This window comes from Vipera ursinii, assembly GCF_947247035.1.
Source record: "Vipera ursinii genome assembly, chromosome: 4".
NCBI lineage: Eukaryota > Metazoa > Chordata > Lepidosauria > Squamata > Viperidae > Vipera > Vipera ursinii.
Window position 1 is genome coordinate 50,752,446 of NC_139514.1, and position 24,838 is coordinate 50,777,283.

Sequence of the window (24,838 nt, forward strand, 5' to 3'; positions counted from 1 at the left end):
TGCTTCTTGTCTGGACTACATTGAAGAGTTGACATATATCCCCCCAACCCCCCCCCCAAGTTCTGGATAGTTCCCATCCCAATTTCTGGAAAGCTTTGAAAACATGCTATTCTCTTAGGCTTTGGGACAGGCAGGACAGACTGTCCTGTTTAAAACTGGTGTTCTCTGGATTACCATTTTTTAAAAATACTCTTTTATAATCCTATTACTTTGCAAGTAACTCAAGGTGGTCCTTTCTCCTCCTATTTTCCCCACAGTAACAATTGTGTGAAGGGGGCTAGGCTGGAAGAGAGAGCGTGATTGGCCCAAGGTACCCAGCTGGCTTTCATGCCTTAACATGCGAGTCACAATCTCCTGTTTTTTAGGATACCACCCACCTTAATCATTATACTAAACTGGCTTTTAATTTTGTAACTATTTCGTAAAAAAAAAATTGGATTAATTTTATTGTATCCTTATTTATCAATTATTTTTATGTTATTCTTTACTTCGTGAGCTACCCAGCCAGCCGAAGTCAGTTAGCACCAAAATCAAATAAATAAATAAATAAACAAAACATCTGCATTTGTTAAGCCAAAGTTAAATAATCATTACCTCCAAGTTCTTTTCTAGTAAGTGCGGGACTCTTACTCCCTTAGGAGTAAGAGATAAAGGCAGCAGTAAAAAAAATATCAATTGAAAAAAAAAGGATTAGAAAGAAATTAAGAATCACAGTGAATGAATTTATTATCGTACATTATAAGGGAATTTCAGGCTCATATCATGTAATGACAATAATTATAATAGAGCACTCTTGTATATACATAATCCAAAGCAGCTGCACCACAGAAAGCTAAGAAGTCTTGCTAAAACTTCTATTATGTTAAAATAATAATGTGGTTACAAAGAGAATTTAGGATGGAGCAAAATGTGGAGGTCCAATCTGAGTTGGTCACCGGGAAATGTGGAGAATATTAATTATAATTGGGTTTGAATCAATAGAAACCATGGTTGTAACTGTTTCAAACAAAGCACGATTACCACTATATCATCTGAACTGATAAGATATGTGCAAACCATTAATAACAGAAGTCTTTCTGAACCTGCATTAGAAGGGCAGAGGGTAAATGTATAAGCCCGAGAGTCATCCAAGCTGTTTTACCCATGTTAAACCAAAATAATAAAAAAACCTATAGCCTTCTAGCTGTTACTGAGCATTAACTATCATGACCCCAAGCCAACACATCCAATAATTGGTCATGAATGGAACACCAACAGCTGGGTGACTACCTATTTCCAAGCTCTGTGCTGAATTATGATTCAGCATTATCTAAATGTGATGGATAATAAACTTATTAAACATATGTCATCTAAAAATAACAGAAAAATCTTAGGACCATACCATTTTCTGTTTCATTCCCTTACCTGATGGAGGAGGGGGCCTTTGTGGTGGAGCAGGGCGAGCAGGTCGAGGTGGAGGTGGGCGTTTTGGTTCCAAGCCTTGAGTAGACTCTTTTAGTTGAGTTATAGGTTGAAACTCTGCTGATGAACCTGAAAATAATATCAAGGGACAGTTCAAACAGCATGATGTCAGTATGTGTATGTTACCAAAGACAGTTCAAGGATTATATCTTAATATAATCCCACATTTCCGAGATGTTTGGAGAACAGAAACCAGAAGAGGCTAATATAAGTATATGTGTGTATGTATACTCTCTCTCTCTCTCTCATTCCTCTCTCTCTTTCTCTCTCTCTCTCTCTCTCTCTCTCTCTCTCTCTCTCTCTCTCTCTCTCATCATCCTAATCACAGAACTAAACCGGCACCAATAAAGGTAACTATGTTAAGGTGCTTTGGAAGAGTCTCTCAATAAAGATCAGGCTGGCTCCCTCCTTGCTGGTTTTCTGGAAAACTGAATTCTTTTGGGGGGAGCGTCTTTTCTTATACCTGAGGCCATCTTGTTTCCTAGTTGCTTTGTGTATTTTTCCTTTCACATTTTGTTCTTTGTGTTTTTGCATTGGCTTTGGATATAAAAAGCCTACATACCCTTGTTAAAATACCAGGTTTTTGAGATGTAAAAAAAAAATTAGACCAAGATAACTTCAGAATTTCCCCCACAATTAACGTAACATTTAAGTTATACAATTCAATTGAAAAACAGACTGAAATCTTTTAGAGGGGAAAAACAATAAAAAAGTACAATAACATGGTGGCGTAAGTGTGCACACCCTTAAACTAATATTTATTGAAACACCTTTTGACTTTATGACAGCATTCAGTCTTTTGGGGTAGGAGCCTATTACCAGTAGCATGGTAAATCTTGCCTTGGGGATTGTTGCCCAACGTTCCTAGCAAAAGCACTCCAAATCTGTCAGATTGCAAGGGCATTTCCTGTGCACAGCCCTCTTCAGGTCTCCCCACAGATTTTCATGTGGGTTCAGGTATGGCTCTGGCTGGGCCATTCCAAAAACTTTGATCTGGTGAAGCCATTCTTTTTTGATTTGGAAGTATGCTTTGGATTGTGCTGAAAAGTGAAATTCCTCTTCATCTTCAGCATTTTAGTAGAGACCTAAGATTTTGGGCCAAAATGAGGACCCAGATTGTTCGGGGCAATAAGCTGACTTTGTAAAAATGCTGCTTTGGGGGGGCGCGCGAAAGCCCTAATAAGCAGGCATATACATAGAATGAAGGCTATTGCTAAGCACATTGATTTGTGCTTCTTAGATTGTAAGCCGCCCTGAGTCTTCGGAGAAGAGCGGGATATAAATGGGATTTTTTTAAAAAAACTTAATAATTTCCTCCACCTTGACTGAAGCCCCAGTTTTAGCTGAACAAAAGCAGCCCCAACGAACAATGCTTCTAGCATTAGGTTTCACTGTGGTTATGGTGTGCCACCACATAGTATGTGCAGAGTGTTGTTTTTACACCAAAGATGCTTTTTGAAATTATGGCCAAAAAAGTTCAACCTTGGTCTCATCAGACCATAACATGTTTTCCCACGTGCTTTTTGTCAGACTTGAGGTAGGTTTTTGCAAAATGTAACTGAGCTTACGTGTTTTCTTTGTAAGAAAAGGCTTCCGTCTTGCCATTCTACCCCGCAGCCCAGACAAATGAAGAATACGGGAGACTGTTGTCACTTGTAGTACACAACCAGTACTTGCCCAGAAATTCCTGAAGCTCCTTTAATGTTGTTGTAGGCCTCTTGCAGCCTCTTGAACCACCACCACCACCACCTCCTCCTCCTTCTTCTTCATCAATTTTGAAGAAGCATTCAGCTCTTGGTAATGTCACTGTTGTGCCATAGTTTCTCCACTTGTTGATGACTGTCTTCACTGTGTCCCATGCTATATCCAATGCCTTGGGAAATTTTTTGCGCCCTTCTCCTGACTGATGCCTTCCAATAATGAGATCCCTTTGATGCTTTGTAAGCTGTTTGAAGACCATGGCTTATGCTCTAAGAGGCAACTTGTGTAAACGTCGGAAAAATCTACTAGAACAGCTGAACTTTATATGGGCTTGATCAGAGTCACTTTAATTGATGGGCAGGTACATACAGAATATTTTAACACCAGTTTGTATGTGATTTGTTAATTCTGAAAACAGCCACATCCTTACTTATAAGAGGGCATGCACACTTACGCAACCGTATTATTATACATTTTTTAAATTTTATTTCTCCCCCTAAAAATGCAGTTTTTTCCCTCATTTGAAATGTACAGCTTCTATGTATTACATTAAAGCTGGAAAAGTTTTTAAAGTTGGTCTGATCTGGTCTGAGTTTTTTTTTTTTTACATCTCAAAAAACTGGCATTTTAAGAGGAGAGTGTTGACTTTCTATAATATCCATTGTAGTTACGGAAAGTTTCTTTGACTGCGACAGAACAGAAGTTGGATTAATAAATAAGTATCTACCTTGAGAAGACACGGGAGGTCCGGGAGTCTTATTAGGTGTCCTGCTTGGCCTTGACGGAAGAGTTGGAGGCGGACCTTCCGATGGAGTCGGGGACTGGCAGGGGCTTGAACGAGGGGAAGAGGCAGGTGAGGCTCCAAAACTAGAGCCTGAAGCGAGCTGTAGATGTTGTGGGAGGATCTCTTCTACTTCAGTGCTATAATCATCAACATCACCTTGAAATGAAGAAAAACATCCCTATCAATTGTATCGCAATTAATATCTAATGAAAATTGATATGCAGAAACATTCCACTTTGATAATATACAGTTCTCAAGCAAAGTTTAATATGTGGATGTATTCAGAATTCATTTATTTTAATGTCAGTGTAATTTATTTTAATTTATTCGTTTAGGCACCTCTCAACTCCAAACTGACAAAATATATAAGAGTCATGCAACAATAGAAATAAACAAACAAGAACTGGTGGTGCATCCAGCTAAGCAAAACCTCATACAATTTGGCAGGGACCCCAACCACCCTAATACAAGGCCTGGGACAATAGCCACGTCTTTTAAGGTTTTTTTTTTTGGTATGCTAGCATGGTGGGAACCCTGTAGCTATTAGCAAACTAATCGCTAATTGAATTATTTGAACCCTGGCATCTTAACCATAAACAGGAGCTTAATTATTTTATACTCCTTAGTATTCTATTTGAAATTTAGGTACACTTTGGCATCTCATTCTGATAAATATATGCCAAAGAAAAGGTAATAATTTCATATAAATTGTTGTCGCTAACTTGGCCCCATAAAGAATCAGTAAGGTAAATTTAGAAAAAAGATTTTGTTGATGGACAAATTTATGAACTAAGCACAGGAATTTAATATTAGCAGATGTGAAAAATAGTTTTATTCTTATCCTAAAATTCAATAGATTCAACTGTGATATGTTGTATATTAGTAATACGTGCTGTAAGACAGCATCCACCAAACAGAATCAATCCTGAATCTGTCAAACCTTCCATATCGTAGTCTGCAGTAACTTCTACATCTTCACAAAGCAAAGTAGAACTTGTTGATGAAGGCAGCCCAATATTAACTCTCTCCAAACTTATTTCATCTTCTAAACTCTTAATCCAATCAGGGCTTTTCAAAGAAATGTTAGCAGTTTTCCCAAGTACCTGAATTTCAACCAGAAAGAACAATTCACATAATTTCTTAAAAAATCAAATCAAAACAACCTCTCCCCCCCAAAAATGTTCTTTATACTGTAATTAAGAATAAACATGATCATTGGAAAAATTAACCTAGAAATAAGAGCATCTGCAGAAGTGTGCTAAATGATGATATTGTAATCCAAATTCTGTCCCTTGTTATTTGTATCGTGACATCCCTCGCACGCAGTGGAGTTTAATATGACATAACACAGGTAGTCCTCAACTTACAACCCAAAATTGAGCTCAAAATTTCTGTTGCTAAGTAAGACCATTATTGAGTTTTCTCCCATTCTACGACCTTTCTTGCCACAGTTGTTAAGTGAATCACTGCAGTTATTAAGTTAGTAGCACAGCTGTAAAGTGAATCTGGCTTCTCCATTGATTTTGCTCGTCAGTCACAAAAGATGATCACATGACCCTGGCACACTGCAGCTGTCATAAATAAGAGCCAGGTGCCAAGTGTCCAAATTCTGATCACATGTCCATGGGGATGCAGAGATGGTTCTAAGTGTGAAAAATGGTCATAGGCTACTTTTTTCAGTGCCGTTGTAACTTCAAACGGTCACTAAACAAAAGGCTGTAAGTGGAGGACTACTGCTACACATTTTGCTGAGGTTGAGATCATTGCAGCTAGCTGCAAAACAAGGTGGCTATACATGCAAACACATGTGGAAACCATTAGGGAAAATCCTAGAACGGGTAGGCAAACTCGGCTCTTTTACGACTCATGGACTTCAACTCCCAGAATTCCTGAGTCAGCAAAGCAAAGCTGACTCAGGAATTCTGGGAGTTGAAGTCCATGAGTCATAAAAGAGCTGAGGTTGCCTACCCCTGTCCTAGAAACAACCACTCCAAACCTTCCAGTTTATGATGCTTCTTCATTCCCCTGTGTCCTAATTTACCACTGACTCAACAAGAAATATATAAATGTAAATGCAGTCCATTTCAAAATTAAGTTGCAAATTTCACAAATTGTGCAAGAACGGTTTATCAAATATCTATACCTAATGAACAGAGAATGCTTAACCAAAATATAATATCACACACTCTGCTTGCACCACTATTATTTACATATGTACAAACAGGATTAGAAATGATGGTTACCTCAATACCATTCAGATCCAGAACACTCAAAGCAGAGCTGCCTTCCAAAAATGTCACCCACATTTTATCTTCTACAAATCTGTAAAGTATACCAAATTTTAAACCTGAATGGCAAAACATACTGAAGAATACTACTCATCTATGTGCTGTCTCTGCAGTTTCATTGTTTTTTTTCAACATTTCCATTGTCCAAACTGACTAGCATGATATGGCTACCGGGAACAAAACGTAGATGCAATAATATATACAAAACGTACTACAAAGTAACAAAAATATTTATAAAAGAGAATAAAGAGAACTCTTTTGGCATTCCAATTTGGTTTGTCTAAGACCAGAACACTGAATACATAGCCACAGTTCTTAAGACAATATTATATATCGAACACAGAGTGGTAGCCTGGCTGACATACAAGACCAAGCCATAAAACTGCTTCAAAATGTTTTGGCAGGGGAAGCGGTATCTAAATATGTTAAAAATATTATTTACACATTTTGATAAGTTAAAGCAGGGGTGTCAAACTCAATGTCATTGAGGGCTGCATCAGCACTGCGGTTGTCCTCAGGGGGCTGGGTGGGTATGGCCAGGGTGGGTGTGGCCTACTGGGTGGGTGGCTAGAGTGCATATGGCCCACTGGGTGGGCATGGCCAGCTCTACATCATTCTCATCAAGGGTGCCTATGGTGGCCTGGGCAGGAGTGGGACAGATCTGAGCGTCTCTGGCAGAAGGAGGGTCTCTGGGCCAGAGGCAAGGAAGTGGGGGCCATTCCCTCACTGTTTCCAGGATGGCTTTGCGGGCCACATGAAGCCACTTCACGGGCCGGATCTGGCCCCCGGGCCTTGTGTTTGACATGTCTGAGTTAAAGTAAAACATTGCCAAGCAAAAGTGCCAACATTGTTTGGTCTACTATTCCCATACCATTGTGATTGTTTCAATACTTCTTATCATACAATATTATACTACATCACTTCTGATAAATATCCAAGGTACACTGGGGATCCTCGTATTTAAAAGCAATGCATTTTTACAGCAATACAAAGGTGTTTTCTGTTGCAGGCACGGGCAGTATAAAAGGCCTGAAACAAATGAACACATATAAGGAACTGTAAAACGCATACCTTCCATTTGTATTTTATATGTCTGCTGAAGAAAATATACAGGTAGTCCTCAACTTGCAACCATAATTGAGCCCAAAATTTATGTTGCTAAGTGAAACACTCGGCAAGGTGAATTTTGTCCCATTTTATGACCTTTCTTGCCACGGTTGTTAAAGTGAATCAGCGCAACTGTTAAGTTAGTCACACGGCTGTTCAGTGAATCTGGCTTCCCCAATGACTTTGCTTGTCAGAAGTATATAAAAGGAAATTGCGTGACGCCAAGACCCTGCAGCCGTCATAAATATGAACCACTTTCCAAGTAGCTGAATTCTGACCAAATGACCCTGGGAATGCGGCAACGGTCATAAGTGTGAAAAGTGGTCCTAAGTCACTTTTTCCAGTGATGTTGTAACTTCGAATGGTCACTATATAAACTGTTGTAAGTTAAGGACCACCTGTAACTGTCTTATCATTAGTCTTATAGAAAAGGCTACTTTGGGAAGCTACTCTGAAAATTGGAATGATTTTTCCTTCTCTCCTACCATAATCTCCATAAAATATTGCATACATCCCAGATTTATCATTTTAACTTTACTCTAAACAAAAGATTTTGAACGTTTTAAAGAAAAGTTGCAGTATTTACAACTGAATTTGTTCTAACCTTATAAGTATAACTTCCCCATAAGTGGCAAATTTTTGAAGAAGTTCATCAATCAAATTGTCGTCAAAATAGTTATCTTCCAATGAAGATCCTTTAATGGAAATCATAATAGTGCCATCAGGAGGTCCCTGAACAGCAATTACTTCCTTGTAAACTTTGTGCCGCTCTTCTGCATCAACTTCAAAAATATCTATATCAATCAGGGCAACAACAGGCCTGAAAAAATATCAATAAAAGTCATAAATTAATCCAAAGCTAGGGATCATACTGGAATGGTTTTTCAAAGAATGAGAAGCTATTATGAAAGGGTACGGTAAGTTCAAACCTATGGTCAGATGTTTTTAATTCTGCTCGTCCATAATATAGAAGACTTCCTGGATTCCATGTGTAAAGAAGTTTATTTTCATCGTCAAAATTGGAGTTCAAAAGATCCATGTCTTCCGCTAAAATAAAAAATAAAAAATGAGATGTGTTCTACAGACAGATTATAGGACTATAAAGGGAAAAGTAAATCAGTGTGAAGGGAAATTCTCCCTTCAGTTTTGTACTGAAACATACTTTCTAAATATAATCTACAAGCACATCTTATAAATTAAAATACCAGAAGCAGTGAATTGGAGTTTCATTTCAGAGGTTTTTCATAATAACCTATGATTAGAAACTCTTTTAGAATATATTTAATGCATTTCTGGAATTAAAATGTTTGTATGTTCCCACATGAAAGTAAAACCAAAAATAACCATGAATCAGATGTAATTATTTCTTATAATTCCAATGCTTCGCATTTTTTGTACAGAATATTTACAGAACCAATCCTTATCAGACTACTTTGTATTGGCAATATTAAATTTCGTTATCTGACCTGATCGGTCAAAAGGCCATTTTCGTCTTCTCCACAATATCCGATCTGTCCAAGCTGGTGTACGACATTTTTCACTGGTATCATAGTCATCCGAAAATAAATCATATTTGTATGTAGGAGCAAAAGCTACTTTTCCCTCAACAAAGCCTCTAAATATCTGTAGGAAGGAAACTAGAGCATTAGGAAAACTTTAATATTATACCAATATCTTACAAAGCTACAAAGCAAAATTTTTCCTTGCCATATAAAATTTATTTATGAAATTTTGAATATTATAAGTGGTATTAAGACTAGGTAGAACAAAACATCTCTTTACAACAGAAAAGAAAAAAAATCCAAACATAAATGCTGTAGTCTTTATAAACGGCACATACATTTGAAAAAGTGACAAAAATATAATGATTAAAAACAGTCATGATATGTTTTATAAACGTTGATGTTGAGGATTTTTTATTCTTATGATCTCCATGTGTCTTCAAAGATGGAAAAATTGTAGCATTTTACAATACTCAATTGTACTCTATAATAAACTAGATTCCACATTATCAGATGCCAGTATACTGAAATGCATTTAACTGGTCTTTATTAAGTTAAAATACTGGTCTCCGTCAGTGTTAAGGTTGGCAGGATCTTAAAATAGGCTGTCCTTACCAAAGAATATGTTTTCAGGATCAGCTGAAGTTTCCAACCAGATAGTCTGAAGAAGATATACGTACATATAATTCATGTGCATGATGAGTGATCCCATAGCAACTTTCTCTTCACATCATAAAGGTTAGTCTGACTGAATTTATACATTGCTCGTCTCTACTATACCACTTGAAAGAAAGCCATCAAAAAGAGGTGTGTCTCTTTTTTTGCATAAAGAATTTGCAGACTGAAAACTAAAGGGAAATTAGAATATTTAACTTATTTATCTGGCTGTTACCTATAAAGGCCTACACAGCATAGGACCTGGTTGCTTGAGGGCCTTTCTCACACAGTATCTACTCTGCTTGATTTTATCTTTCAGAGTTGGTGCATCTGAGGTTCCCCTTGGAAAAATACATTCTCTGTAGCACTGTCTACCCATTGGAAATGAGGTTCCTCCTGAGATCTGGATGGTCCACATTCTGCTGTTGTTCAGAATAACCAAGACAACCTGACCCTTCACCAAGGCCTTTGAGAAGCAAGAGTGAGACCCACCCCCTGCCAAATTTCCTCTGGCTTCTTGTGCCTATTATCTTTATCTGTATTAATTTTATTGCATTTTTTATTGTTGTGAACTCCCCAGAATTATTGGAAACTGTATGAGCATACAATTTTAATAAATTATTATCACCTAAGATATCCTATTTGCATATCAAGCAGAGTGGTGATAGTAGAGATTGATGTTTCTTTTAAAAGAACACAAGCAATGGAAATGATAATTTTTCCTTTCATCATCATCATCATTATTATTTTATGTAGACAATTTATTTGCTTTGCTTTATTATTCTTATTATCTCTGAATCAACCACTAAAAATGAAATGGAATTAAAGTTAAAGAGAAACTTATTTCATGGGACGTATTAGGGAACATGGTTTGAATTTTTTATTTCTATGCTTTTGTTCTCTTCAGCCAAAAGAGAAATCCACAAATGTTCCAATGGCTCTTCTCTCTCAGTGGCTTCCGTAATTTTACGCTTCATTTTATTCCATAACTTTATGCTTTATTATGTACAATATATCTCCATTTGTACTGCACATTTGGGCTGAATAATCGTAATAGTCATTTTTGACCATCTTAGAAGCAGAACAGAGCTGGAAGGGACCTTGGAGATCTTCTAGTCCAACCCTCTGCTCAGGCAGGAAACCCTATACCATTTCAGACATGTGACTGTCTAGTCTCTTCTTAAAAACCTCCAGTGATCAAGCACCCACATCATCTGAAGGCAAGCTGTTCCACTGGTTCTCCTCACTGTTAGGAGATTTCTCCTTAATTCCTGGTTGCTTCTCTCCTTGGTTAGTTTCCATCCATTGTTTTTTGTCTTGCCCTCTGGTGCTTTGGAAAATAAAATGACTCCCTCCTCTTTCTGGCAGCCTCTCAAATATTGGAATACTGCTATCATGTCTCTCCCCCCCCCCAGCCCATCTTTTCTCTAGACTAGCCAAACCCAAATCCTGCAACCAATCACCATATGTCTTAAGTCTCCAAGCCTTTAATCATCTTAGTTGCTCTTCTTTGTACTTTTTACTAAGTCTTATTTGTATTCAGCTTCCATTGGCTGAATCCAATGGATACAACACTAAGGATCAAGAAAGCAAGTTTTAAGCAGAACAAATACATTCAAGTGATACTTAATTTACCAATGCCACATATACAATAAATGCAATTTGGTTATGACCGGAGCTTACAGGATGTCTTGCAGATAAGATAAGAAATATCAAAAGGTTCGTTAATATATATATATAAAAGAGGTAATAATAATAATAATAATAATAATAATAATAATAATAATAATAATAATAATAATAATAATAATAATAATAATAAAAAAATTGGAAGGGACCTTGGAGGTCATCTAGTCCAACCCCCTGCTCAGGCAGGAAACCTTATACCATTTCAGGCAAATGGCTGTCCAGTCTCTTCTTAAAAACCTCCAGTGTTGGAGCATTCACCACCTCTGGAGGCAGGTTGTTCCACTGGTTAATTGTTCTAACTATCAGGAAGTTTCTCCTTAGTTCTAGGTTGCTTCTCTCCTAATGGCCCAACAGCAATGAAAAATAAAAGCCTTTATGGTAATAAAACAACAAAAAAACCCCTAATATTTTCAGGTTGTGCAAAATGAAAGGAGACTAGGCTAAGGTTTTCTCTGTTTGTGCAATAAAAGGAGGTTCTAGACACTCAAATACAAACTGAAAACCTCCTATTTACAACACATACATATTACTCTGGGACAGAAAATAACTGATACAACCCATCGGACTAGTAATACTTATAAAAAGCCAGATTAATTAACCAGCCTCTGATACTGAAGATTTTAACTTATGCATCACTCAACAGTTAGCAGCAAAGAGGAAAACCACATATCTTTAAAGGAAACGTGCAGTGTTACCTGCCCTGCATTTTTCTGACTAACAAGTTGATCTCCTGCAATAAGAGCATCCCAATTCTGCTGCCGAATGAGTTCTTTTACTTCCTCATTAGGAAGATCGATACGATAATTAAAATCACCACACCAAAATACATAGTCATGTGAAAACAGCATCCTCCCCTGAAACGCAAGAAGAAATCAGTGCAGCCACTTTGAATTTGGGTACAATAAATATTTGTCATTAAATTACAGTACAGGTTGTCCTCGACTTACAACAGTTCGTTTATCATTCATCATTTCAAAGTTACTAGGGAACTGAAAAAAGTGACATGATTTATGATTTGTTTTTCACACTTACGACCATTGCAGCATCCCATGGTGATGTGGTCAAAATTCAGACGCTTGGCCACTGACTCCTATTTCTGACGGTTGCAGTGTCCCGGGGTCATGTGATCACCTTTTATGACCTTCTGACAAGCAATGTCAACGGGGAAGCCAGATTCACTTAAGAACTGTGTTACTAACTTAACAACTGCAGTCATTCACTTCACAAGCGTGACCAAAAAGGTTACAAAATGGGGCAAATTTTACTTAACAAGTGTCTCGCTGAGCAACAGAAATGTTGGGCTCAGTTGTGATCGTAAGTTGAGGACTACCTGTGTATGCAATACTTGCATTCAAAATATTTGTCAATCTCCATCTGAAAGAAGAAATACTTAGCTAAATTTCACTTTTGCACCATCTTGTTACCGCCCCACCCATTTCAGTACATATTTCAGAGGCTTTTTTTGTTTCTCTGCAACTGACAGCAGCCAGAATACAGGTAGAGAGTGTTGTTTCTGCCTCTACAATCCTTTATCAACCAAAGTTTATCACAGCATATCACTACAAGACTTCAGGAAAAAAATCGTAATTATTTTCAATGAACTGATTTAGATATTTATTCTATTTACCTTACTTAGCCTGGCTCTGTAAGTCCAGTTACAAGGCTAATTTATATTCACTTGTTAGATTGGCACATGCATATCACAACTATTCTTCTAAATGTTGGAGAGGTAGTCAAAAAGGAATATATTGTGAGCATTCCCTTCAGGGTACCCAACCCAACTGCCAAAACCAGGTTTTGATCTTTTTTGCTATTGAGATAAATCATAAAACTCATCCAAATTCAATAAAATTGTGGTTCCTGTCTTTGATGTCTCACTAATTTTATATGTGATTTTTCCCAATATAATACATCTTATTAATCTGTAACTCAATGGTTATGTTACCTAGAGTTTTCCAATGTTGCATTAAGCTTTTTTTATTTTTAAGCTTATGATTTGGTCCCATAAATAAAAGCAGTAAACCTATTTTGTGGGAAGTCCATGAATCACAAAAGAGCCAAGGTTGCCTACCTCTGGTCTAAGAGGTCCCCAATAAATGTTAGACAAAATCTGAATTAGGGGATTTAATTTCACCTTACCATTGGGAAGCTCAATTTGCGACATATTTCCACAAAATCTTCATTTCTCTCTTTGACTTGTGACTGCCCTGCAGCAAAGTGACTGCATACAAAGCAAAGACTGGATGTATGAAACAACATTCGGATAGCTACTGCACCCTTATTACCAGTAGCTCCTCCCATACCAGTCTTCACAGTATCTACTGCGACGTCCCTAGAATGAAAATAAAAGCAAGTTCAATAAGCTAGTCAAAATATGTAACTTTCATTTTTTGTTCATGTTTTCAAAGCATGTAAGTCTTATCCCTGGCAAGTAATTGTAACTGTCATAGGTGATCATATTCTATCATCATGAGTATGTTCAATTGTCCTGCACCATGATATTCATTCATATTCATATAATATGGTATAGTATTTTATCAAGACAAATATTCATTCTTACTTCAGTTTCAACCTGGATTGGGAACATTTTGAAACCAAATATCAGAGAGTATTTGAAGAGTTTAATTTATGAGAAATAAATTTTTCCACTTTCTAAGTGAGCTTCCCCCCGCCCCGCCTGAAAATAGCGTATATATTTGCTACAATATATCAATGGATAGCACCTTAGAACAATTGTAACTATAGCCAACTTCACATTAAAGCAAAATAACTTTTTTACCTTCAAAAAAGGGAGCTTGCTATTATAACATAAAATACATTTTAAGAATTAATTCGTTATAGCAGTGGTCCCCAACCTTTTTGGCATGAGGGACCAGTTCAGTGGAAGACTATTTTTCCTCAGATGGGAGGGGGAGCGCGCAACCTAGATCCCTCGCATGCTCAGTTTACAGTAGGGTTTGTGTTTCTGTGAGAATCTAATGCCTGATGATCTGAAGTGGAGCTGAGGTGATGACGGTAGCACTGGCGAGCAGCTGCAAATACAGATGAAGTTTCGCTTGGTCGCTTGTCCGCTGCTTACCTCCAGCTGTGTGGCCCAGTTCCTAACAAGTCATGGTCCGGGACCAACCCTTGGCCCAGGGGTTGGGATCCCTGCGTTATCCGGTAATATTTAAACCAAAACAGGATATATTAGAGAGCTTTCCCTTCAATTATGAAGGTTTTGAACCTTCTGTATCAAGTTGTTAGAAGACTTTCTGCCTGGATTTCTGAGGCTAAAAACCCACCTTTGTACTCTACAGATATTCCAATCTTCCTTGCTGCTTTCTATGAATAAATGTTTGCTTAGCTGAATTCTATTATTTACTAACTTGTTACTCCCATTTCTTTCACCCAGTAAATGTTTTATCTTTCCGTTCCTATTTGGGATTCTGAGAACACGCCAAAGGCTAAGCAGGCATGATCAGTCACAAACACTGTTTTGTCAAAATGCTAAACCAATGAAGTTCTTCACTGCCATCCAATTTAGTCACTCTGGACATTCTCTACCACCTTAATTCTATACTGTGTTTTTATGGACAAGACAGAGAGATACATTTTCTAGGGATTGCTAAAGAGCTAATGGAGGGTAAAAGGTGACGCAAAATGCTATGAATTTACTGTGATGCTGTGACTTTACTTGGCACACACCAGCTCCTTTTAAACGACAAATTTAAGAAATGTAAAAGGATTCTGAAATTAATCAGGAAACTGAAACTATCAGACCGCAATAAGCTTTTCCCACCAATAGAAAAGCAGTGAGGACCAGGAAATCAAGTTAGATCAAATCCAACTTGATGTCACAGCAAGGATTCTATGAGAGACATATAGTAATAATCTATTTGATACTAGCAGATTCCTAACTGCTCTGACACACTCTAAAATGCCCTCCTGAATGTCTCCTGCCTCTCCATGTCTCTCTCTCTAGAGAGCTTATTACAGTGCATTTTATACAGGAAAAAATATTTCCAAGCACATACGAAATAAATTGCACATAACCACTTTTTTCTCTTATAAGTTGCTTTTGTAAGTATAAAGACATAAAAATTTGATTGTTGTCACAAAAATGACAATAGGATAGGAATATTCATTATCTGTGGTTATAGTTATAAGCTGTCTCATGAAGGTTTTAATACGTAACTGAAATACACACACACACATCAATCAAGAGGGATAAAATGATCTAAATCAGTGGGTTTTAACATGTCAGGGCATTTACCTGATAAAAGGGGCATGCTGAGGTCTGATGAATACAAAGAGGCACACACCCACCAGTTGTTCCGAAGCCAAGAGAACATATTTGTAATCTCTTGAGATCGTCTTCTGCAGTTCAACAGCCCATAACTTCTGATTAGTTGTACTGCCAGTGTAGACAAGATAACATTTTAGTTTTTATAGAACCTGTACATTTATTTTTTCTGAAAATAGTTAAGTTCTTTAAAAAACACCCTAAAATTGAAAAGTAGGAACTTGTAGCAATACAGGTAGTCTGCCAATTTCAACAGTTCATTTATTGAACAGTTCAAAGTTACAAGGACACTGAAAATGGGTGAGATCATCTGATAATTTTAAGTGAAGTGTCACCAGTATGCTGAGGATACCCAGCTATACATCTCAATCCCAGGCTGCTTGAATGATGGCCAGGGACATCCTGTCCCAGGGCCCGGAGGCTGTTGGGGCCTGGAAGAAATGTAACACACTTCAGTTCAACCCAAGCAAAACGGAGTAGCTTTGGGTGTTTGGATCTTTGATTGCTAGGAATGTTTTACCTTTGGTTCTGGATGAGGTGGCAGTACCTCAGACAGACTTGTTACAAAATCTGGGAGTACCTTTGGAATCACAGGTCTTGCTCAAGGAGCAGGTTGCAGCCATGGCTAGGAGGGCCTTTGCATACCTTTGAGTTTTGCACCAGTTATTTACTCTTTCCTGGACTGGAAGCCCTGCCCGAGGTCACTCATGTCCTTGTTACCTCCTATTTGGACTACTACAATGTGTTCCACATGAATTTTCCCCTGAAGAGCATTTAAAAACTTCAACTGGTGCACAATGCAGGAGCATGTGTGGTTAATGGTACCAGTTATTTGGTGCATATAATATCACTGCTTCATGCGTTGCTTTGGTTGTCAGCATGTTACCTGCTGCAATGCAAGCTGGTAATTGTCACCGTTAAAGATCTCTATGACTTGGGACCAAGTTACTTGAGGCACTGCCTTTCCTCAGTTGCTTGTACCTGTCCAATCTGGTCCATCAGGATAGGTATGCTTTGGCTCTTGCTAGCTAAAGAATGCTTGTTGGTAGGGCCAAATATTTTTTCCTTTTTTCTTCCATAGTGATCACCCTATGGGACATTTTCTACCCGGAGGGGCTAGGATGGTCCCAACACTGCTGACCTTTTGTAAGGCACTCAAGATCTGGTTTTATTCTTGGGCCTGGAGCCCCGAGTGTGTAAAAGGTGTGTAATCTCCTGCCTCTGTGACCTCTGTTGACCATGTTGTTTTCCCTCTGCTGCTATATATTTTAACCTTTGTATTTCATTTTTGTATATTTATTATGTTATTGCTTTTATTATACTTCATTCCTGTTCACCGCTCAGAGTAATTTGTTGAAACAGGTAGCTTTACAAATCGGATAGATAGATAGATAGATAGATAGATAGATAGATAGATAGATAGATAGATAGATAGATAGATAGATAGACAGACAGATAGGTAGGTAGGTAGGTAGGTAGGTAGGTAAGTAAGTAAGAAGAAAGGGGGAGTGCTGTCTTTCAATCCACCTTGACTTTTGGCAATGCTTGGACAAGTCTGCAGTTTTCTCAGCAAGATTTCAGAAGTGACTTGCTATTGCTTTCTTCCCAGGGCTGAGACAGAGTGACTGACCCAAGGTCACCCCGCAGGCTTTGTGCCTAAGATAGGACTAGATCTCTCAGTCTCCCAGTTTCTAGCCTGGTGGCTTAATTGCTACCCCAAACTGCATTTCGATAAGAAAGCATACTCATGGTGAATTCCTATTTGCTCCTTGTGAAGTAGCTATGTACATTCCATTTGTTTAAAAAGCAAGTTGTGATAGTTTTCAGGTAAGCATCCATAGCAACTGTCCGGACTTTTTATAGGAAAAAAGCTGCAGAATATTGACAGCAAGGATTCAGAATAGGCAAGTTCTGTATCAGGGACAAGTATTGGCATTTGATTTTAGGTTCTGAATTATTCAAAATCGTTCTTTCATTTTTGAAAATATCTTAACAGTTTGGCAGTTTAACCGAATATTTATAAAGCAGTGGCACCTACCTTGCACTCACAATGTTTCCTGCATTTAGCTCTACCATTTCTTCAAACCCGATGGCGAAGATGTCGATAGGTTTGCTCTTTCGGTCTGAAATTCAAGAGTGAAAATTATGGCAATTGCTTTAAAGAATGAAGATTCAAAGTGAATAAAAATAAAGTAATAGTAATAATAATACAACTAGGATTACCCTGGAATTCACTGATGCAAGCTATCTTCGGTGCATCCAAAACCCAGTCAGTCAGAGTTTGGTTTCTAAAGGCAATGCTTCGAAATTGCTTTCCACCATTGACATTCCACGTTCCAACACAAATTCGAATTTTTTTGGGTTTTGAATATTTATAAAAGTTCTCACACATACTCTTCAGTATTTTTGCCGATGCTATAAAACATAGGTTTACAGAGAAATATTTTATTTTGTAAGTAAATTTTCAAATTTCCAAGTCAGCAAGCCAGAAGTATTAAGCTTTAAAAATAAATGAACAACAACAAAAAAGCATTCAAAAAAGCAAGTACACTTCTCAATTAAGGCTTTATCAATTTTTCAAGTGATAGTTTTACATAGACACAGTAATAGCTCAAAGAACTGACTTCTGAAGCATGTTTTAAACTAGAAATTCTTAAATCACACTTAGTGATGTTTAAAAATCTCCATTATATTAAATATCTGTGGTATGTTGCTTAAGATTTTTTGAAATTAGCAGATTCACCATTTATTTTATACAAACACAAAATAAGTTTGTTATTTGTTGTGACTGCATCTGACCATGTGTTTGGGTTCTCCCCACAGTACTTTCTAAGAGCCACCACCAGATGGTTTAGTATTTGTTTCTTGAATTGTCTGACTGCTGCTAAGATGAGAAACTAAACCTTTGATTCTCTTCGTCGTAACAGACAGAATGTTAAAACAAATTCTAAGTAAGACAGTGATGGCCATTTGAGATGTAAAGCTCAACAGTTACTTATTTATCTTGCTTACAGCAAGTAGCACAATGTCAGCTGCTTTCCGTAACTAGTGATTCAGCAGTATTTTTCCTCATATCTTGCACTTTCTTGGTCTTAATGATGACCAAGGATGTCCATCACTTCAGTTCAGTTCATAAGATGTTTTTACCATTTTGGTTGGATAAGCATGATGGAAACGCCATAGAATCCAAATTCATGTATTTCAAAATCTGACGTTTAGCAGCAAAAAAATTCTCTATCTTGTCCTTAAAAGTGTTAATTGTAAAATATTCCCCAAGACAACCAGGTCTCATGACATTATTGCTAAGAATGAAGTGTCATTCTTTAAACTGAGGATTATTAATTCCATTTTTTTCATAACAGTAAAACCAAAGTTTATACTCTACCAACTCTACTTCCGTTTTACTAGTGACAATGTTAAAATTAAGACTGAATATATCTGAAACTAATGGACCAGAAATAGTTCCAGTTATAAGAGTGCATAAAATACTCTGCATGCATTTCAAGAAAACAAAAATATCCCAAAATTATTTAACATTATCATTCCATATATTGATAATTATGGGTGCTATACTCTACCTGATTGCAAAGTTTGCTCTGAAACTATGGATGCAATGAGAAAGGAAAGAAAATGAATTAAATGAACAGTTAGATGTTACCAAATTTTATTGGAAGATTTCCAGGATACCTTACACAATGTTTAAAAGTTAGAAAAAATTATTATACAAACACAATTTCCTAATCTTTTAGAGTTTTGCACATAATATAGTTATCTATATGTCATGTAACTCTAAAATAGCTGCAAATTTAATTAATTAAACTTATTATTGACTTCCAGAACCAGTATGTAGACATTTATACTTTAAAGTACAAGTATAAATAGTTGTTATGCACAGGGAGTTGCAAACAGTAGATTTGCTGAAGAAATGGGATTTTTATATAGTCTATTCATGCATACACTTGATATATAATTTATTTATTTATTTATTTATTTATTATTATTGGGACTTATATGCCACCCTATCTCCCGAAGGACTCAGGGCGGCTAACAACAAAACACAATAATACAAATGTTTAAAAAAAAGATTAAACTAACAAGCCCCAGTGATAAAATATTAAAAACATTTAATAATAATAAATGTGGGGTTCCTTTATTTTCTGAGGTTCTCAAAAATAATCTAACCTAACCTAATCTAATCTAACTGCTAAGCTTGTAAACCGCCCTGAGTCTTCGGAGAAGGGCGGGATATAAATGGAATTAAAATAAAAAAATAAAAAATAAAAATAACCAAAGAACAGGAAATTACTTAAAAATAATTTCTACAATAGTATGAATCTGTGTACTGAAATAATACTGTGCATGGATTATAAAGCAATTCTCATACTTGTACAAAATGTTTGCAAGAAGAACGTATTTTGGTTTTGTCTTTTTTTTTCCCCCACACAATGATCTTGCAAAAAGGATATTTTATTTCTTTAGATTTTGGTGCTGCCCAACTCTAAATTGACTTTGGGCAGCTTATCTTCCACATGAAAAAGTGAAACTTTGGAAGCAATCATTTTTATTAGCAGCCATACATATTAAGAATCTAGAAATACATACATACCACGTAAACTGCTGGTGGTTAAGAGAGCCCGTGCTTTGTCTGCTAAATCACTATTTAGGGTATTGCCCAACAGCAACACATCAATAGCTTCCTGCTTTGAGCTATCAAAAAAGTTATTTTGAATTGTTCTAGTCACAGAACGGGCACCATCCTTCAGCTTCCCAGCCTGGTATGGTAGAGAGGAAAATGTATAAATATTTTATAAGCTATTTATACAAATTTGGCAAATGCACATAATGTGGTTCTAAATCAATTTACAGTCTTCTATTACATAAATTAGTTTTAATGGAGTATTAAATCCAGTTATTACAGGAATTTGCAAATCCATACATTTTTATGCTGGGATAAGATCAAAGACAAATATAAAACACTTAAGAAATACAAACCAAAAACTTGTCTAAATGGGTGTGACAAAAATTACACACGAGTAGTCATGCACATCTTGCATTTATGAAAAGTAAAATACCCTTCTATTACTAAGCTATTTATTTAGCACATGCTGTAGAAACTATTCTTAAGTTTCTACAGCAACTGGTTATTTTCAGACTTTTTCTTAGTAGGATTCTGCTTGTACTGGAGAAGAGAGGAAGGCAATGGTATTCCACTTTTTCCCCTCACAGTGATGTTATATGAGGACCCAGATTGTTGGGGGCAATTAAGCTGACTTTGTAATAATGCCGCTTGGGGGTGTGTGAAAGCCCTAATAAGCAGGCATATACATAGAATGAAGGCTACTGCTAAGCTTGTAAGCCGCCCTGAGTCTTCGGAGAAGGGCGGGATATAAATGGAATTAAAATAAAATAAATAAATAAATAAATATCTTTATGTATTTCATCTCCTTTTTTACATTTACCACAGTTGTGTGAATTTGCTCCCCTCACTCCTGAGAGAATGCTGCATGTTCTCTCAAACTATCTTTCATTTCACTCTTGCCCTTTTGCTTAGCTGAATAAAGATGGTTTATTTCATTTCACTCTTGCCCTTTTGCTTAGCTGAATAAAGATGGTTTATTTCATTTCACTCTTGCCCTTTTGCTTAGCTGAATAAAGATGGTTGCCTAAAGCTAAAGTGTGTTAGAAGCTACATATTGTCAGAGGTGGTTTTGTTTGAATATATGGGCTCTCTGAAGAAGAAATAAATGCGTTCAATCCGAATGGACACCTTTAGTCTCACTATGGCACTGGTATTGCAAAGTAATACTGCAGGAAATTAGAAGAAGCAGGAAAAGAAATTTAGGATATATTTAACTGAAAGACGAGGAAGATGCAACAAAAAATTAAATGAACATTACATAGCTTAAAAGAAAACCCATGTGCCATTTATAATACTTTGGTTTTCTTGGGAGGGGAAAAGTGCTACAGTTAAAGAAAGTCCTGAAGTGATTTCCCCATGACATAAAAAAAACATTGTTTCTGAACAGTCCTTTAATAGCAAATAGGTAAATAATATGTTTCAGTTTGAGGCTCTAAAATTATCACTGAACTACAGTCGAAAGTGACGGGTGAGTTTTGAACTATCATGGTGCCTTATTAGGGTTATAACTAAATTTACAAGACACAGAATTGATTTTTTTTTAAAAAATGAAAATCTGTAGGACTCCTTTGGTTATGGCTCTGGCAGCAGGGTTTGGTTGAACTGAGCACAGTGAATGTAAGATGATATGAAAATTAACATTTACATGGAAAAGAATGAGGAACTGAACTGAAAGTCCCAAAAAAGGAAGCTGAGATGGGCTACTTCCTCCTTGGAGATAAAACACATTTGAAAGACAATTGCAATAAATAAAGAATACCCTGCGAGGGCATCTACAATACATATTGTCACAGGCAGCACAGAACATGGACATTGTAAACTGCATCGGATAAGCGTGGATAGTTTATTTATTCATGGATGTGTTTAATTCTCAAAATTTGATGGCTTGGTTTAGTGGGTATTGAATAATAGAATCTCAATTAGACACAAGCACAATAGGAAACATTCTGACAATTACTGAGTGAAAAATTATTGTTAGGAACTCAAAACAAATTTAATGGTGTTTGGGTTAATCTGTATAGTTAGTATCATTAGTAGTTAATTTATAATGTGTTAAATTGAGAAAGTGCCGTATAAGATAAAACAATATTTGAGGAATAGGGAATAGCTTATCTAATGGATATCTCTGTAGCATCTCAGGTAATACTATTTTAAAAGATTAAATTAATATCCAGATGTTTTTTGAAAGTTTGGGTGAATTTTAGGAGATATCATATTGCACTAGGAGCCCTACTCTGTCCCAAGAAAAAAAGGGGGGTGGCACGCAACTATGGAAAACAAATAGTGGCTCTGATTTCATAAATGGACAGAACCCTTGCTTTTGTGAAGATCTATTTCATCTAATCAAATATTAATTTTGTGTAAACATATTAAAAATAGAGTTGATCACACAGAACTGCAATATTATAGAGCAAGACACTGATTATCCTCTTCTGCTCAGATGGCAAAATCACTAGTTACTGACAATATACTGCTGATACATTCAACTGTTTAGAACTCAAAAACAAATATGTATTTCCAGTACATTTGCAATGCATGTGCATCTATCTACATGTCTGTATATATTGTGTTCAAATCGTAATTTAAAATTTAGAAAGAAGGAAAATAGAGGAAAAATTCTTTTTTAAACAAATGATTTGCTCCACGGGGAGCATAACAAGCTGCAGTTTTTTTAATTTCAAATGTCATTGTTCCTAGCCATCATGGCTAATGGAAAAAGACTGTGACAATTGCAATTCAACAAAAATATATTTATTGTAGAAATGGAAGGCGTCAGGTTGCCTACCCTGTATACAGGATAAAATAACATCTTCCAATTCCCGTTTATTTTTCAAAATATTCTATACTTCACAACTGAACACTTCCTGAAATGGATGCAAAAGTATCTTCTAGATATTTTGGCATGTTTCAGGGTCACTGTTAAATTAAATAAAGTGTAAGTTATGAAAGCATAGGCATTGTAACATTTCAGCCTAATTTATTACTAAGAGAAATCTCAGCTGTGAGTTATTTGCCCATGCACAGCTCTGCCAATATAAAATGTCCTACAGAGCGTTGTATTGCTTCATTTATCTCAACTTTTTCCCCCTAATAAGTTTTAAATTGCTTCATTTTTATGTTTTTTAATATAGCATACTAACACTTGTAACAAATCCTTGGGCGGGGGCAGAAATTGTTGGAAGCTAGTTTTTAAACTAAAAGTATTTATATTGCATTAATTCTATGCTAACTTTTGAGGTCTGAACTAACAATCCAACACTGGTTTTAAACAATAAAATGTATCCTAAAGGGAAAGTTACCCTTGAAAAAAGTAAACAAGAGTTTGTATCAAATCTTACCATTTTCTTTCCTTAAGTTTGGTGTACATAAGCATTTTTAAACATAATACAGAATATTTGACAATATTCAAGAATTACACTCACCAATTACATATCAGGCAATAGAAATGAACCAAGAGAAAAGCAAAAGAAAGATTAGTCAAGATGTTAAAGATTACAGTAGAAAAAAATTGACAGAATATTTCAAGTTTTAACTTGAAAGTTAATCTTCATTCATGCAATGAAAATGTAACACAATATGCTGTTTTTCTTAATGGCTACGTAAATTTCTGAAAAGTCAAGAGACAAAATATATAGAAATCTATAATTAAAAATATATCTACTAATTTAGTCTTCATATACAACAGGCAAAGACAAGCTATATGAAACTTTTAGCTTGACTATTCTAATTATATAGTACCATTTGCAGCTCTCTGACAGCTATTTAATAAAGCATATATCTAATGTGGTTAGTCATGGACATTAAAGAGTTAAATATATAAGATTATCTGCAAAATATACCAAAAAACATGGGAAAACAAGACAAATATTAGTTTTTATAACAGTCATTTATATGATTTCTAAATAATAAAGATTAAAAAACTACAGAAAAAAGGACCAAAAGAAGTTGAAATGGTCAAATATCCTAACTCGAGGTTAAATGCAAGACTTCACTGGGATTACAATATATAGTAGTCCAAAATGCAGGAAAGATCCAGAGAGTTAGGATGCCAATAAATAACAACAGCAAATTTACTATTAAAATATTACCTTTGCTTTTCCTTCAAGAGCTCCAGTTCCAGCATATATTTTACTGACCGAGTCACCATTAACAGACCACATTGACCGAAAAACTTCCTGGAATCGAGTAACCAGCTGAGGTTTTTCAGCTAAGCCTAAAACTTCTAATTGTTTTGTTAGCATCTATAACAAAGTAACAAAAAAGTTAATTTAAACAATATCGACCAATTTAATTTTAAAAAAGCTTTTGGGCAATCTTATAAAACTGTTATTTAATCCGTTTCTAAAATTTATAGAAAACAGTATATTCTAATTATAGATCATATAATTATAATTGTAATTATAATTACAATTAGCAATGACAGGAAGATCTACAGAGTAAGATGAGCAAAAGCTTATGTTCCTGTCCAACAAAAATTATATTCTTCTTTCCCGCCTTATTTATTTTAGACTGAATGAACACAGGTCAGCCTAGGTAGTGGTTAAGGCTCCAGACCTATAGGTGGAAGCTCATCGGAGGGAGGTTCAACCTGGAAATAAGGAGGAATTTCCTGATAGTAAGAATGATTAATCAATGGGAAAATTTGCCTCCAGGAGTTGCGGGTGCTCCATCACTGGAGATCTTTTAAGAAAAGACTGGACAACCATTTGTCTGGGATGGTATAGG

The 24,838-nt window shown here is 36.2% G+C and overlaps 1 protein-coding gene across 7 annotated transcripts in view; it reads right to left on the reverse strand.

The window, feature by feature from the left end:
* The window catches only part of SYNJ1 (synaptojanin 1), a 57,086-nt gene that overhangs the window by 11,438 nt on the left and 20,810 nt on the right, over positions 1-24,838 (reverse strand). For 5 of the 7 annotated variants that reach the window (XM_083361845.1, XM_083361841.1, XM_083361842.1 and 2 more), the window contains 15 exons: positions 24,202-24,354; positions 20,081-20,246; positions 19,053-19,076; positions 17,698-17,889; positions 17,513-17,597; positions 15,445-15,585; positions 13,329-13,521; positions 11,885-12,043; positions 8,808-8,964; positions 8,271-8,388; positions 7,946-8,161; positions 6,190-6,268; positions 4,887-5,049; positions 3,890-4,102; positions 1,405-1,530 (listed from right to left, as the gene is read on the reverse strand). In XM_083361845.1, coding sequence (XP_083217971.1) covers positions 1,405-1,530; positions 3,890-4,102; positions 4,887-5,049; positions 6,190-6,268; positions 7,946-8,161; positions 8,271-8,388; positions 8,808-8,964; positions 11,885-12,043; positions 13,329-13,521; positions 15,445-15,585; positions 17,513-17,597; positions 17,698-17,889; positions 19,053-19,076; positions 20,081-20,246; positions 24,202-24,354 — 2,185 coding nt within the window. The remainder of the gene's footprint in view (positions 1-1,404; positions 1,531-3,889; positions 4,103-4,886; positions 5,050-6,189; positions 6,269-7,945; positions 8,162-8,270; positions 8,389-8,807; positions 8,965-11,884; positions 12,044-13,328; positions 13,522-15,444; positions 15,586-17,512; positions 17,598-17,697; positions 17,890-19,052; positions 19,077-20,080; positions 20,247-24,201; positions 24,355-24,838) is intronic. The other 2 variants (XM_083361844.1, XM_083361846.1) reach the window with 2 other exon arrangements.